Source organism: Marmota monax, unplaced genomic scaffold (genome assembly GCF_021218885.2).
Source record: "Marmota monax isolate L192 unplaced genomic scaffold, Marmota_monax_Labrador192_F-V1.1 WCK01_AAM20220418_F8-fsc00012, whole genome shotgun sequence".
NCBI classification, from domain to species: Eukaryota; Metazoa; Chordata; class Mammalia; order Rodentia; family Sciuridae; genus Marmota; species Marmota monax.
The window spans coordinates 19,227,805-19,244,705 of record NW_026695227.1 but is presented as its reverse complement, the minus strand read 5'-3'; the positions used below and the strand labels follow the sequence as shown (position 1 = coordinate 19,244,705).

At 38.6% G+C, this 16,901-nt stretch overlaps 1 protein-coding gene across 1 annotated transcript; it reads left to right on the top strand.

Annotated features, from left to right (window-relative positions):
• The first annotated feature begins 7,470 nt into the window (after nt 1-7,470).
• On the top strand, nt 7,471-16,703 carry Yars2 (tyrosyl-tRNA synthetase 2). Its single transcript, XM_046435416.1, has 5 exons — nt 7,471-8,273; nt 9,087-9,254; nt 13,749-13,904; nt 14,217-14,387; nt 16,382-16,703. The coding sequence occupies exons 1-5, from the start codon at nt 7,492-7,494 to the stop codon at nt 16,539-16,541; spliced, it is 1,437 nt and encodes a 478-aa protein (XP_046291372.1). The 5' UTR covers nt 7,471-7,491; the 3' UTR covers nt 16,542-16,703.
• The last annotated feature ends 198 nt before the right edge of the window (nt 16,704-16,901 follow it).

Genomic DNA, 16,901 nt, shown 5'->3' with positions numbered 1-16,901 from the left:
CCTCTGCAATGTATTTTATGTAGCATTTCCTACTTGCCTCTTTTCCGTCTTGCCAAGTTTCACTTAAGGATCCATGAAATGTTTAAAACCTTGAGCCAGACCTCAGGAAAACAGTGAGTCCTTTTCTCTTTTATAGCAGTGTCCCTTTGACTCAGCCCCTTGGCTGACTTGCCTCCTTTACCAACTTTATTTTCTACTTTTAAAGTATGACTAATATTGTTTTCAGTACCTTCATTCACTACAAATATCCGTTGATCATTATTTCCCACTCATCTTTCCCAGTTTTGGGGGCAGGAGTTGTTTTGTTTTTATAGAGCCCTCGCTTTGGCCTTTCTATAACCTTCTCTGACTCCCTGGTTTTTTATCCTCTGCCAATTCTATCTCCTGAGATGCCATGGAGGATTGCAAAATTCTCAACAGGGGATCTACAAGTGTTAATCTACTTCTCTTAATCATAAATGAATGTCTCTTCCTTACACTGAAACCTAAAGGGAGTATGAGCAAAGCAGTGGTGTAAATATAGTCACTTACAATGAGCCAACACAGCTGAGCCAATTCAAGAAAGGATGATTGATAGATAATAGGCCACATATCTTTATATATAAGTGCCTAAAACTTAATTCCTGAGGCCAATCAAACCTAGGTTCAAATCCCAGCTCTACCACTTCATGTCTGAGTTATCTCAATTTTGTCACCCATAAAATTCATGTTAAAATTATACCTGTGTCATAGAATTGTTACACTTGCCAATTTGTAATGCCATGACCCAAGATCATTACCTCTTAAGTAAAACATTTGAACCAGAAGATCAGCAAGTTTCTTCCAGTTATTTCTTTTTAAAATATCCTGTGAACTTATTCCCTCCCATATCCTCATATGTCGTCTCTTGGTTTTTTCCTTAGATCTGAACACAAAGGGAAAAACCACTATGGTCTGTGGCCCACCTTTTAGGTTACCCTCTGAGGGGAAGTTCCTTCTCTCCCTACACTCTAAATCCCCATAGGTACATCTGAGAGCTAGTTCTAGCCTTCGAACTACTCCTAGAAGAGCTACACTACCTTCTTTTGGATAGGGATAGTCCTATATCAAAGATTAGATTGACATTGTTTCCAATATATCAGAAATATTGGTTTCTAGTCTTCCTGGGGCTCAAACATCAGAAAAGAGAATTGTGACTATATTCAATAATGGTTTAAATCTCACAAGAAAACTATAACTACTTCTGGATTGTTCCACTATAAAGTACAGAGATTTATAAAGAGAATTCAAAGTGGAATCAAAAAAATTATATATGAAAAAGAACACTTTAAAACTGTTAAAAAATAGAATCATTTGGCTTAGTAAGAAGCAGCAGAAGGCAATCTTAATAATGGTCTGAAGATTTAAAAGGTTTTTGCAAAAGAACAGTAACAATTTTCAATCTCTCTTGGGCACAGAACAAGGAAATTCCCCTTATGATTGCTTGGTGTTAGTAAATGTACTTGTTACTTTCCTCATGGCCATTTGTACAAAACAGCCTGATTTCCTTGTATCTGGTTTCCTTGGTCTGTTAATTAACTAACATTCATTGGCCTTCTAAATGTAAGAATATTATGAAAGAGCAATTTCTAATCTGTTTCCTCTTTCATTATTATGAAATCCAAAGATAATTATAAGGGATGTTTGGGTGTGTGCACTATATGCTGAGCTCTGTGCTGAAAGCATGTTTTTATAGCCAGAAGGGCCATTGTTCAAGGCAATTTCTAGAGCTAAGAGGACCTCCCACAGAAGATCCTTCCTCTGCCCAATGAGCAGGTTGACTGGCTATGCACCAAGGAGGGGCTGAAGAGCACTTCCATCTCTTCATTCAGGAACCTGAAGAGGAAGGGTCCACCTGCTGCTCATGTTGAAAGAGAAGAAAAAGGAATGCTTTCTCTGGGTCTCTTTGAAGATACACAAGACTACCACAGTCCTCACTGGTCAAAGGAGAATAGCAGTGCTTATCAAAGGTGGCTGCAGGACAGAGCTATGATAATATACTGCACAAAATTCATCAGCCTTTGCCAAAAATGTTACACACATTATTGTCTGCAATCCCAGGACTACCTCATGAAATAGACCCTGTTGTCACCATGTTTTTGATGAGAAAGTTGAAAACTCAAAGCAGCCTAAGTAACTTGCTCAAAGTGACGGCCAGAAAAAAATGGAGCTGAGATTCAAAACTTCATTTGTCTTACTCCAAGGCCTGTGTCTTTGCTGCATTATCCAATTCTGCTTCTGAAGGACTCTCATCAGAACCCTAGCAGGCCACTAAAGCTGCTAGAGCAGGACAAAGACTACAGGGTCAGCAGGGACCAGCTCTCTTACAAAGGAGGTACATGGTTCCCATGGCTTCTAACTGCAGAGCCAAGATTAAGTGTTGAGTGACCCTTCGTCTGAGGACCCCTGCAAAATTCAGTCCCTGGATAAGCAGGTCAGAGTGAGGAATTAAACTCTCTAGGACTAAGATCATGGATAAGAGATCCCCATCCAATGGCCTAAGCTTTGGAGAAATATATAAAAGAAGATACAGGCTGGATTCAAGACTTTAGCCATATAGGAAAAAAGAGAAGGAAAACTGAATTTGAACTTGTTTGAATTGGAATCAGCACCACAGAGTCTTTAAAAGCAAAGACTAATTTTTTGAGTTCTTTGTATACTCTGGATATTAGGGCTCTATCTGAAGTGTGAGGAGTAAAGATTTGTTCCCAGGATGTAGGCTCTATATTTACCTCTCTTATTGTATCTTTTGCTGAGAAAAAACTTTTTAGTTTGAGTAAGTCCCATTTGTTGATTCTAGTTATTAACTTTTGTGCTATGGGTGTCCTATTGAGGAATTTGGAGCCCGACCCCACAGTATGTAGATCGTAGCCAACTTTTTCTTCTATCAGACGGCGTGTCTCTGATTTGATATCAAGCTCCTTGATCCATTTTGAATTCACTTTTGTGCATGGCGAGAGAAAGGGATTCAGTTTCATTTTGTTGCATATGGATTTCCAGTTTTCCCAGCACCATTTGTTGAAGATGCTATCCTTCCTCCATTGCATGCTTTTAGCCCCTTTATCAAATATAAGGTAGTTGTAGTTTTGTGGATTGGTTTCTGTGTCCTCTATTCTGTACCATTGGTCCACCCGCCTGTTTTGGTACCAGTACCATGCTGTTTTTGTTACTATTGCTCTGTAGTATAGTTTGAAGTCTGGTATCGCTATACCACCTGATTCACACTTCCTGCTTAGCATTGTCAAACAACCCAATCAACAAATGGGCCAAGGACCTGAACAGACACTTCTCAGAGGAGGACATACAATCAATCAACAAGTACATGAAAAAATGCTCACCATCTCTAGCAGTCAGAGAAATGCAAATCAAAACCACCCTAAGATACCATCTCACTCCAGCTAGATTGGCAGCCATTATGAAGTCAAACAACAACAAGTGCTGGCGAGGATGTGGGGAAAAGGGTACACTTGTACATTGCTGGTGGGACTGCAAATTGGTGCAGCCAATTTGGAAAGCAGTATGGAGATTTCTAGGAAAGCTGGGAATGGAGCCACCATTTGACCCAGCTATTCCCCTTCTCGGTCTATTCCCTAAAGACCTAAAAAGAGCATGCTACAGGGACACTGCTACATCGATGTTCATAGCAGCACAATTCACAATAGCTAGACTGTGGAACCAACCTAGATGCCCTTCAATGGATGAATGGATAAAAAAAATGTGGCATTTATACACAATGGAGTATTACTCTGCATTAAAAAATGACAAAATCATAGAATTTACAGGGAAATGGATGGCATTAGAGCAGATTATGCTAAGTGAAGCTAGCCAATCCCTAAAAAACAAATGCCAAATGTCTTCTTTGATATAAGGAGAGTAACTAAGAACAGAGTAGGGTCGAAGAGCATGAGAAGAAGATTAACATTAAACAGGGATGAGAGGTGGGAGGGAAAGGGAGAGAGAAGGGAAAATGCATGGAAATGGAAGGAGACCCTCAGAGTTATACAAAAGTACATACAAGAGGAAGTGAGGGGAAGGGGAAAAATAATATAAGGGGGACAAACGAATGTCAGTAGAGGGGGCAGAGAGAGAAGAGGGGAGGGGAGGGGAGGGGAGGGGGGATAGTAGAGGATAGGAAAGGCAGCAGAATACAACAGACACTAGTATGGCAATATGTAAATCAATGGATGTGTAACTGATGTGATTCTGCAATCTGTATATGGGGTAAAAATGGGAGCTCATAACCCACTTGAATCAAATTGTGAAATATGATATATCAAGAACTATGTAATGTTTTGAACAGCCAACAATAAAAAATTAAAAAAAAAAAAAGAGTGTGGTGGAGGGAACCAGCTCACATGATAATCAGAAAGAGAGACTCAACTTGCCAAATACAAAATATATCCCCCACAGACATGCCCCCAATGACCCACCTCCTCCCGTCACACGCTACCTGCCTTCAGTTTCCACTCAATTAATCCTATCATGGGATTGATTAATTCATTGATGGGGTTGAGTCTTTCATAACCCAGTCATTTCTCCAGTAAACCTTCTTGCATTGTCTCACACATGAGCTTCCGGGGGACACATTCAAACCATAACATTAGCTATCCTTATTGGCCAAGCCTCCAGTGGTTTTCTGAGACCTCCAGCTGGCACTCAGCTTGCTCCCCTGCCTCAGCCAGAGCAGAGGAATGTTGGTGAGACTATAGCCCCAGGCCTGCAGGGTGTCAGGAGGCCACCTCTATGAGTCTGGGGCACAGTGCACACACAGTTCCTCTGGCAAATGAGGTCAACAGCCTAGGCTCTTTTACCCTGAAGAGGTCGGGGCCCTCTTTAAAGTGGAGAACCCATTTCTTTCTCTTCTGCTTTTCTAAGTTTATTCCTCAGATTTTATTCTGTCTTAGGTTTTAACCTTTGGAAATAAGAACTGCAATAAGTTCCTAGCTAACTCTGCGTCTCTCCCTAACTTGTAACTTCCCAAAGACGCTGGTGTGCTACAAACATAAATAGATAGACTGGAAAATGGAAAATTACAAAAAAAAACTAATTATCTCAAAATATTATCAAGCCAGCTAGGCACAGGGCCAGGAAGATACTATTAAGGCAATTCTGAGACCTCCAGATTGCACCCAAAGCTAAAGAAACAGCTTAAGAGAAAGAACACTGGTTGTATGCTTCTCTAAACTCTAATACAGAAAGGAAATGCACAAGCAGACATGTTTTTTTCTTCTTTATCTAATTATCCTCCTGCAACTGACAGCTTAAATTAAATCTCTTGTATAAAATGTTTGGATGTTAAGATAATCACCTGCTCAAAAAGCATTAGAGCCACTTCAAAGGACATAGACTAGGTTTCAAAGCACTAGGCTTACATGAATTTATATTTTTAATAGAATTTAGTCTTTTTTGTAAGGATAAACATTACTGATTTCATATTCTAAGACATTTAGGGGTGTAGTGAGCCTGGATAGTAAAAGCTTCTTTCCCTTGTTCAACCCAACAGAGAGGAATTTCCTGGAATCAGTATGAAATGAAAGGGAAGCAATTGTTTTACAGGTGAGAATGGGCTGTGTGGGAAGAGTCTTTACGATTTACAGTGTGGGTTTCACGAATAATAGCAACATAACTTTCCTGTTCATATATGAATACACAGCCAATGAAACCCCACATCATGTACAACTGCAAATTAAAAGATAGTATACTCCATGTATGCAGAATATGTCATAATACACTATACTGCCATGTACATCTAAAAAGAACAAATAAAAATAAAAAAGAATACTAGCAACACTGAAGCCATTTGAGAAGACCGCAATGTGAAGTCATACTTTCTGGTATAAAATTGCTAACACACCTTAAAAAGCCACAGATAGGGATGTGTCATATTGACCAGAAGCCTCAAGAATAAGTCCCCTGGAAAAACGTTCAAATCTTCCCTTTTGTTAGGTACTAAGCCTAGTATCTGCTAGGTGCTCAGAAGAATTTCCAGCTATGCATATTGAAATCAGTCCCTTATCAAATTGATGGGACATAAAGATTGTGGATGCAACAGGTTATGATTGTAAATTTTAAGATATTTTGAATAGCAACATGAAAAAACACATTCTGATTATTTTCTTCAGCAACAGGGCTCATGTTATACTACTTGTTAAATGAGTACCTTAAAATCCTATTGAAGTTACTATTGATAATGAGAAATTCAATTCATTGATAATTACACATGCAAAGAAACTAATTATTAAAATAAGATTTTATTTATTTAAATGACTTAATATTAAGAAATTGAAAGGTCTTGCGGGGAATGGTTTGGGGCTTGGTCCAGATCCCTGCCCCAGGAGGAGGCACTCAATCCCTGCAGCTGCTGGGACTGTCAGTTGCTGATGACTCACAGCTGAGCCCTTTTCTGCAGATGGCCCTCCACTTGCCACGGTTTTGTCTCCTCCCCAGGGTCATTCCACCTCTAATGACTAGAAAATAAGACGGCATAATTTCTACCGATTGCTTCAATTCGTATAACTTGGAAATCCCAGCTCCAGAGCCTTCACGGAATCATCTGAGTTCTCCATTGCCAACTGTTCACAGTACGTCCTCTCTCTCTGCCAGACCTGCTTCCCTCGCTCCATTACAGGTGGTGCTCACAAAAGGACACAGTAATCCTCCGGCAAACAAATCTCCAACTTGTAGTCCTGGGAACCCACCCTAAGATAGTTCGTATTGAAAATGGTCCTGAAGATCAGATTCTAAAAAGGGATTTGGAGTGGATCACCTGCCAGCCCGCTGCTAGTTAGAACCCTGTCCCTGGTGAGCGGCACCTGCCATGCTGAGGTGATGTGATTAGTAATTTGAATCCACTCCTGCAGGGCGGTGCCCAGCTGTGGTTAAATAAATAAATAAGCAAGGAATTGTGCATTTCACTTACTGTGCTCACTTTTCTTTCGTACCATGGACGAGGCTGCCACCTGCAGGAGAAACTAGAGAACGCCGGGGGCTGAGGAGCTCACCCACTTAGGGAATTGGTACTGTGTGAAGTCTCAACGCCAACTCCAACCCCCATGAAGTTAAATCAGCTCCTAACTTTTCACAACCCCTGAGCAGGTTTCTACAGAGAACCAAGGTTTCAAAGAATTTGCGCAGCACAACTTTTTACAAAGTTAACGTTTTGTAGAGTGCTAGGTGCCCAGTGCTTTAGTCCTTAATCCTCACAACAGGGCTGTGAGTTTGGAACTATTATTATAAACATATCCACATGGAAAATGAGGAAATTACATTTTAGTGAACACTTGAAGCCAACAAGCTGGAATGGATATAATCAGAACTCCAGGGACTGCCAGAACGCAGGTTCCGTAACTAAGTAACCACCTCCCGCCCTTCCCGAGCATGCGCAGAAAAACACTACAGGCGCTGCTAAAGGCGGGCACTGAGGGGCGTGGCGGGCCTCTTAGAGCCCAGCATTCCCTTCGTGCCGCCGCCAAGATGGCGGCGCCCATGTTGCGGTGCTTTTCCCGGTGCTGGTGGTCTGGGACCCCAGGCCTGTCAGGAGTTTTGGCTCTGGGGCTGCGCAAGGCCCACTCGGGCGCTCAGGGTTTACTAGCGGCGCAGAAGGCTCGGGGTCTGTTTAAGGACTTCTTCCCCGAGAGGGGTACGAAGCTAGAGCTCCCACAGCTGTTCGACCGTAGCGCGGCGGGCTACTCTCCTCAGACTATCTACTGTGGCTTCGACCCCACGGGGGACTCGCTCCACGTGGGGCACCTGCTAGCGCTGTTGAGCCTGTTTCACTTCCAGCGAGCGGGCCACAACGTGATCGCGCTGGTGGGAGGCGCCACCGCGCGCCTGGGAGACCCCAGCGGCCGAACCAAAGAGCGCGAGGCGCTGGATGCGGAGCGCGTTGGAGCCAACGCTCGCGCCCTCCGCCTCGGGCTTGAGGCCCTGGCGGCTAATCACCAGCAGCTCTTCACTGATGGGCGGACCTGGGGCAGCTTCACGGTGTTGGACAACTCGGCCTGGTACCAGAAGCAGCACCTGGTCGACTTCCTGGCAGCTGTGGGTGGCCACTTCCGAATGGGCACGCTGCTGAGCAGGCTGAGCGTGCAGACGCGACTCCAGAGCTCCGAGGGCATGAGCTTGGCCGAGTTCTTTTACCAGGTGCTCCAGGCCTATGACTTCTATTACCTGTTCCAGCGTTATGGATGCCGGGTCCAGCTGGGTGGGTCTGATCAGCTGGGCAACATCGTGTCTGGATACGAGTTTATCCACAAGTAAGCGCCTTTAGATCCTCAGAAATCCAGGAACTACCTTTACACATTAGCACCCTGTAATTCATGACTAGAATGGTGGAATGCTGCCCTTCATTCAAGCCCTTATTGGTTTTTATCCTTATTAAGGATCTATAAGGGGGTTCATGACACTGGCAATTGAGAACTAAAGGGCTGAATTAAGAGTATTAAGAGCTGGAGGCGTATTCCGGAACTTAAGAGGAAATAGACCTCTACTCAAGATTCAAATTGGGACTGTTTCACTTAAATCGCCCTGTTTTTAGTTTGAGAAAATTATTTTGTTGGCTTCAGTAACTGGGCCCCAGATTTTGCTTTAGTTCTTACTCTCCATGAAACTAGTTCTAGTCTCCAGTTGGCATCTCATAATTTTTTTTTGCAACTCCAAATATTTGCCAAGTAATGTAGATTTTAATGACTTTCTCTTTTTGAGGAAGATGAAGTATAGAGCTAGCCCATGTCCTACTGAGAAAAACTCATTTAAACGCCCCTTTAAGCAACCCCTTTAGTGAGTGCCGCCTCCTGACTCCCCTTCACCCAGCTTTCTGTCTTTCCTCCTGACCTTTCAAAATCACTTCCTTGGCTTGCTCAAGTTACACGTGCAGTTGTCCCAGGATGACAAAATGACAAATGCAAATGAAGGGTGAGTGCTGTCACAATATATAACAGAGAAAATAATACAGATTTAGGTCACATTTTCTTGGAGCAAGTAACCAGGCTGAAATCTGAAGGGTGAATAGTGGCGGCCTACCACTACTTGTGCTTGAAGCAAATCATGCAGTTTGTCTTTATGTATAGGTTGACTGGAGAAGATGTATTTGGAATCACTGTTCCTTTAATTACAAATACAACTGGAGCAAAGCTGGGAAAGTCTGCTGGCAATGCTGTTTGGCTAAACAGAGACAAGACATCTCCATTTGAATTATATCAATTCTTTGTGAGACTGCAAGATGATTCTGTTGAAAGGTGAGTTCTTAATAGTTGGCTGAGAAAAATTAATGTCATAAGCTCATATAATTTTATTCTTCGAATTCCAGTATACCCTTTAGAGTTCCTTGGAATTTTTTACTTAGATTTTTATTTAAGGCATAAACCATTACATTTTAGAACTCTAATTTTAACTATGTTTTAGACACGTTTTGTTAATTAAAACAGACAACCACAGTGGTTGACTAGAAAACTTAACAGCCAAGTTACTTTTATCTGTATCTAGCAAGGAGTTTATTCCTTGAATGTTCTACTTTTTTTTCCCCCTCCTTTGATTTTAAATTTGACTATGCTTATTTTTCTGTTGTTCATCTCATAGGTATAATTCTATGATAAAAGATAAAACAGTTTCCTTCTTGAATGTAACATAAACACGTTTAAAGTGATTTTTCTCATTAATTCACATTGCATTATACTCTTGGAAGAGTATGAGAAAGCAAATATACCTGCAACAAAGAAAAAATAAAAATATTGTATCTTTAAAATAATTTAGGAAATAATTCTTTTAAAATGTTTAAGACTCTTCTGAAGAATATCAGAAAACATTATTGAGCAAAATAAAGAAGATCTACATAAATTGAGAGTTATACCATATTCATAATATAAGAAGATATCAGTTCTCAGTTTGATCTGTATGTTCATTGCAATCCCAAGCATATATAAGCAGGCTTTTATAGGAAACTTGACAAACTAATTTCAAGATTTTCCTGGAAATAAAAAGGACAAAAGATTGGCCAAGACAATTTTGAAAAACAGAGTGGAAGATATCATGACTTATTGCAAATTTATAATAACTAAGTGTATTTTTTTCTTTAGATTTATTCTTAGCATGCTTGATGATAGAGTCCTAGTGTTTTAATGTATCAAAAACTGATATATTAGGGGCTGGGGTTGTGGCTCAGCGGTAGAGCGCTGGCCTAGCATGTGCAAGGCGCTGGGTTCGATCCTCAGCACCACATATAAATAAATAAATAATAAAGATATTAAGAAAAAAAAAAAACCTGGTATATTAGGCTACTTATGTAGCTCAGTGGCAGAGTAGTGCTTGCCTAGCGTGTGTGAGGCCCTGGGTTCAATCCCCATCACTGCAGGGGGGAAAAATGATATTTTTTGAAAAATTTACTTTCTATTTTGTTCTGATATATAGGAAAACAATTGATTTTTTTTTTTTCTCTTGGGTTTTTTTTTTTTTTTTTTTTTTTTCTACCCAGTACTGAAGATTGAACCCAGGGTGTTCTACAACCAAGCTACATCACCAATCCTTTTTTTGTTTTTATTTTGACATTCTCACTGAGTTGCCTGGGCTGACCTCAGACTTGGCAATCCTCCTGAGTAGCTGGGATTAGAGGTGTGCACCACTGTCCCTGACAGCTTAATTTCTATATATTAATTTTATATCTGACAACCCTACTAAACTCACTTATTATTTCTAAAAATGACTTTGAAGTATAAGTTTAAATGTAAGGTTAAGAAAAGAGTCCAATGGGATGAATTAGAGAATAAAGACTAGCATATTTCTAACAAAGGTTGCACTGCAGAGAATGGAGTAAGACAGTCTTTTCGGTAAATATTGTTTGAATAATTAGATGTGGAAAAAAAATGAAACAACCTTATATTGCATATGAAAGTCAATTCTATATAGATTATAAATGTAACTCTATGATAAAAGACAAAACAGTAAAACTCTTAGAAATAGAAAAGTAGCTTCATGAGTTTGGGATAGGGAAAGATCTTAAGTGGGACATAAAAGGAAAAGATTGATAAATCAGACTAAATTAGAATATAAAGATCTACTGTTCAGCAAAAGTCACCATAATCAGTAGGAGAAGTTATTTTTAGTATATGTACTTGATGACCTTGTAATTTCTCAAAAGGGCTGGAAATGTGGCTCAGTGGTAGAGTGCTCGCCTAGCATGCATGAGGCGCTGGGTTCAATCCTTAGCACCATATAAAAATAAAATATACTGTGTCCACCTAAAGCTAAAAAATAAATATTTTTAAAAAATAATTTCTCAAAGCCAATGAGAAAAAGAACTCAGCAGAAAAATAGAGACTTGAATAGGCACTTCACAAAGTTCCTCTCCAAAAGGCCAAAAGCATAAAAAAAAACCCTCAGCCTTAAGAAGAAAACTGCAAGATGAAAGCGCAATGAGGTACATTTATTTACCCTCTATGATGGCTAACCATGAGAGTTAGCAATACCAAGTGTTGGTGTTTTAGTCAGCTTTTTGACTGCTGTGACTAAGAAAATCTGACCAGAACAATTTTAGGGAAGAAAAGTTTATTTGAAGGCACACAGTTTCAGAGATTTTAGTCCGTAGAAAGCTGGCTTCATTCCTCAGTGCTGGAAATAAGGCTGTTCATCAGGGCAGGAAAGTGTGGCAGAGGGAACCAGCTCATATGATGATCAGAAAGCAGAGAGACAGACTCCACTCACCAGATACAAATATATACCCCAAAGCCATGCACCGAGTTCCCCACCTCCTCCAGCCACACCCTACCTGCTTTCAATTACCAATCCCATCAGGTGATTAATTCACTGATTAGGTTAAAGCTGTCACAATCCAATCCTTTTTTTTAACCCTCTCGAATTGTCTCACACGTGAGCTTTTTGGGGGACCCTACATCCAAATCATAACAAGTTGGCGAAAATGTTCCATGGTGGTGGAAGAATAAATCTTAGAGCCACTTTAGAAAGAGAAATTGAATGTGTAAGTAAGCTATGATCCAGCATTTCCTCTGCTGGGTACATACCCAACAGAAGTTAGTGCACATGTGAGAGAAATAAATGAGGATATTCAGAGATGCAGTATTAGCATTTGTCCAAAAATAGAAATAACACAAATACTCAGAACAGAATAAGTAAATGTATTATGGGGTATTAATAGCATGGGATGTAGTACATGTAACATCATTGCATGAATCTCCTAAACTTAGTTGCCAAAGTAGCCAAACACAAAAATACATTCTATATTTCATTCATTCATAGTCTTTTTTTTTTTTTTTGCATCTGAGTAGTTTTCTCAGTATTCTTTTTTTAATTTGTTTTAATTAGTTACACATAACAGCACAATGATCTTGACATATCATACATTTGAGTCAGATGGGATATAATTTCTCATTTTTCTGAGTGTACAGGTTGCAGAATTACATTAATTCATATAGTCTTAAAATGAGGCAAAGCTTGCTGGACACAATGGCATATTTGTAGTCATACACATTCAGGAAGCTGAGGCAGGTGGATCACGTGAGCCCAGGAATTTGAGGCCACCCTGGGCAACCTAGCAAGACCCCAGCTTAAAAAAGAAAAGGGTGGGGGGAACTAAATGATGCTGTTTAAGGAGGCCTACTGAGATGTTAAAAGAAAAGTGATTATCATTAAAAGCAGATTCGTTACTTTGAAATATTTGGACTTCATTAGGTAGAGGCAGTGTTGTTATTAATCAAAGTGATGGCTATGTAGATGTTTGCTGTATAGTGATCCATTAGCTATATGTTTGCAATTAATGTTTATTATGTGTTATATTTCACCAAAGAAAAAAGTTAAATAAGAGGATACATATAAGAATGATATTATTAATATCATTTATTTAATGATACTATGTCATTTATGTGTTTATACAATACTTTGTGGATTCATACACATAAGCAAAAGTATAAAAACATGCTTGGGAATGATAAACATAAGTTTAGATTAGTAGTTATCTCTGAGGGCAAGGAAGGAAATGTTATGGGGCTGGAAACTTCATTTAGATCTATATCATTTTATTCCTTTTAAAAAGTAAAGATAGAGCCAGGCATAGCACATTCCTATAATCGCAGCTATTGGGGCAGCTGAAGCAGGAAAATCACAAGTTCAAGGCCAGCTTGGGCAACTTAGTGATATTCTGCCTCAAAATTAAAAAATTAAAAAGGATTGGGGATGAAATTCAGTGGTAAGAGTGCCTCTGGGTTCAATTCCTAGTATTAAAAAGAAGAAAAAGATCAAAACAAATATGGCAAAGTAGTATTATTTCTTCAGTCCCACTGGTGTATGCATAAATATCTATTATTACTTTTAGTACATTTCTGAACATTTATTTTCATATTTAGAAATAATTTAGAAGAAAGCAAGGTATTTTTTTAATGCTTTATTTTTTTTAATGTTTTTTAGTTGTAGTTGAACACAATACCTTTATTTCACTTTTTTTTTTTTTAATGTGGTGCTGAAGATCGAACCCAGGGTCTCGTGCATGTGCTCTACCTCTGAGCCACAACCCCAGCCCGAATGTTTTATTTTTTATGGACACAATACCTTTATTTATTTTTATATGTTGCTGAGGAGTGAACCCATTACCTCACACATGCTAGGCAGGTGATCTACCACTGAGCTACAACCCCAGCCCAAGCAAAGTATTCTTTAAAGAATAAGGGAACTGGAAAGAAAAATTAAGTGTGTGATGTAAGTGTAACACTGAATTTCTTGTCCTAAAGGTACCTGAAACTCTTCACTTTTCTGCCTCTTCCGGAAATTGACCATATTATGCAGCTGCACGTCAAAGAACCAGAAAAGCGGAGTGCTCAGAAACGACTTGCTGCAGAAGTAACAAAGCTTGTTCATGGACGAGAAGGACTGGATTCTGCTAAAAGGTAGCCTTTGGAATAATTAACACCTCACAAAGTTATTTATCTGATAAACTTGAGAAAATTTAGAGCTATTTTACAGTTATCTTGTCATTTATCACTGACAAGGATTGTCATTTGACTTAAGTACTTAAAATCGTCCCTCTTTATTGGAAAGATTATCTTGCATGAAGTTTATGAATTATACATGATAGATGCTGCTGTTTGAAAAACTTGTTGTTTGCAACATAGTGGACATTCCATTATTGGAGTAATGAGTATTAGAATATGTATTTGGTTAAGCACTTACATGATGTGGCTTTTAAATGTTTTTTTCAGGTGTACACAAGCCCTTTATCATAGTAGTATAGATGCACTAGAGGTCATGTCGGATCAAGAGTTAAAAGAGTTGTTTAAAGAAGCTTCATTTTCTGAATTAGTTCTTGACCCTGGAACAAGTGTCCTAGATACATGCCGCAAAGCAAATGCCATTCCAGATGGTCCCCGAGGGTAAGGTTATTTAATTTTTTGATTCACAGTTAATTCATGGTTAAATGTGACATTCTGTAGGATGTGTTCCCAGAGAGGGTGTTTCCCCAACAATGCTTGAATGGCATTTCATTCCTTATAGAAGTTAGGTTGATCCAAGAATAAGATAAAAACTGAGTATTTATGAAAATACCATACATTTTTCTGTGAAGTACAGTACTCTATACTTGTCTCTTGTTAAGTCAGTTTTTCAGCATGGGAGATCTTGTGTTGGAGGGACTGCCTTGTTTAGTAAATGCACTAGGATTAGTCAGCTTAGGGACACGGTTACAATTTGAGAAGTGATTAAATTCATACAACCCCTCTCATATTCTGATCCTCATTACTTTGGGGAACAGTAGAAGTTTCCCAACCTATTTAAAATATTAGTTGAATTTCTTAAAATGAAATAAGTACAGGATAGAATTTCATGAGGCTGGTAATATAAACTATATAATATTCTCCTTGGGAATTGCATTTTTCTTATTCAGGAAGTGGGTAGAATATTTTAAATTTCAGTTACCCCATACTATTAAGGAATAATACTTGGCTCCACAAGAAGTAATTTGGCATATAATTGACACTTGTTCATTCAAAATTGAGGAAGGAAATGTAGAAGGAAAGCATTAGTCATAAGACCTGGAGTGCTTCATCTTCATGAGCAGAAGTCAAATAGTTATCAGCTCATGGTTACGAGTGACATTTGTTATATTTGATACTTGCTCTTTCAGTTGTTTTGGATTATTTGCCTCTATCCTTGAGCCCCAAATTTCACCATTGTCTAATATACTAATTTATTTAATATACATTGAGTTTGATGGTAGTATCATATACATACATACTCTATGTACATACTCTTCTGTTTTTAAGAATTTTCTTCACTCTGGAAGCATTTATTCTTTTGTATGGTGTATTTGCTGATACTGAAAGTTTTACTCCTACTTAGGTAACCTTAATTTAGCCAGGGTTCTAAGTAATATTCATTTGTATTTTTATATTGTATAAACTAACTAGGGTCAATCTGTGTATTTGTTTACTAGAGAAAAAGAGGGAGGCTATCTCAGCTCTTGATATCCATTTCATAATGAATGGCTTTAATTAAATTAATTAATTGAATTAAATTGAATTAATTAATATGAACATGGTACATGATCTGGAAACAGCCTAAAATAATACTTCCTTTAAAAGAAAGAACTGTCTTAGAAAGTCCTTTTTTGTTGAGTTTTATAAAATGCCATATAGTAGTTAATTATGAGAAAAAACTTTTGCCTTTCTTTCATACTTTCAAGACCCTCTTTCTAGCCTCTTTATTTTTAAAATAAAAGGAAATAAAGTTTTTCCTTTTAAACAATTTACTATTTTTTGCTGTCTCAGAATGTAATTTGTAAGGATTTTTTTTCTCTTTTTTTAGTTATAGATGGACACAATACCTTTGTTAGTTTTTTAATGTGATGCTGGGGATTGAACCTAGTGCCTCAGGCGTGCTAGGCAAGTACTTTACCATTGAGCCACAACCCTCGCCCCGATTTTATAAGCAAGTTTCCTAAACACTTTTGTAGGTTGCCCTGTAGTTGTCTTGTGTCTGAGGTAGTTTATTAAAGCACCATTGCTGTCTCGCTTTTGGAAGCTTTTGGAAGGTGGGTAGCAGGCTATCCAGAAAATGAACCTCCATGCCTGTTCATCTTAATTTTTAAAGGCACTATCAAACTGGATAGTTCTGTGAAAAGCTATGAAATAACCTACCTCTCTATCCATGAAACAAGAAACCTACTGTTTTGCCTATTATTTGCTTCTTTTGAAGGTCATTAAAGGGAGGCAGAGTCAAATCAAATGAACATGAAGTGTAAAAAAAATTCAGTGCTAAATGGTTAAACTTAAAGAGCTTCTGAAATTTAAGTGAAATAGTGATGTATCTTTTTTGGGGGAGAGGTCAACAGTGATTGATCTCTCTAGTTACTAAACGTTTCTATTTTTAGGTATCGAATGATAACAGAAGGTGGAGTCAGTATAAATCATCGACAAGTAACAAATCCCGAGTGTGTTTTAGTTGTTGGACAACATATTCTCAAGAATGGACTTTCCTTACTTAAAATAGGAAAAAGGAATTTCTACATTATAAAATGGCTTCAGTTATGATGAAAAATCCTTTTGGTTGTTCAGACTTACCCATCATTCATTCTCAAAACATGAAAGGTTGGCTTCAGAACAAAAAACAGAGAATGGAATATATATTAGACCTCACAATGTGAGTAATTTAATTATTTTATAGATTGGTTAATAAATAAGTTGTTTGTTTAATGATGGCTTATTTCCTGATGGCACAAACATTAAGGACCACTACAGAAAACCATGATTTCCAGGATTAATATTTTAAAAATTCTGCTTTACAAAAAACTAAATGGTGCCTTTTCTATGTCCCCATCTTTCTTGCTCTGCTTTGGAGTGATAAGAATGAACAAAAACTGGATATGGTGGTGCATACTTGTAATCCCAGAA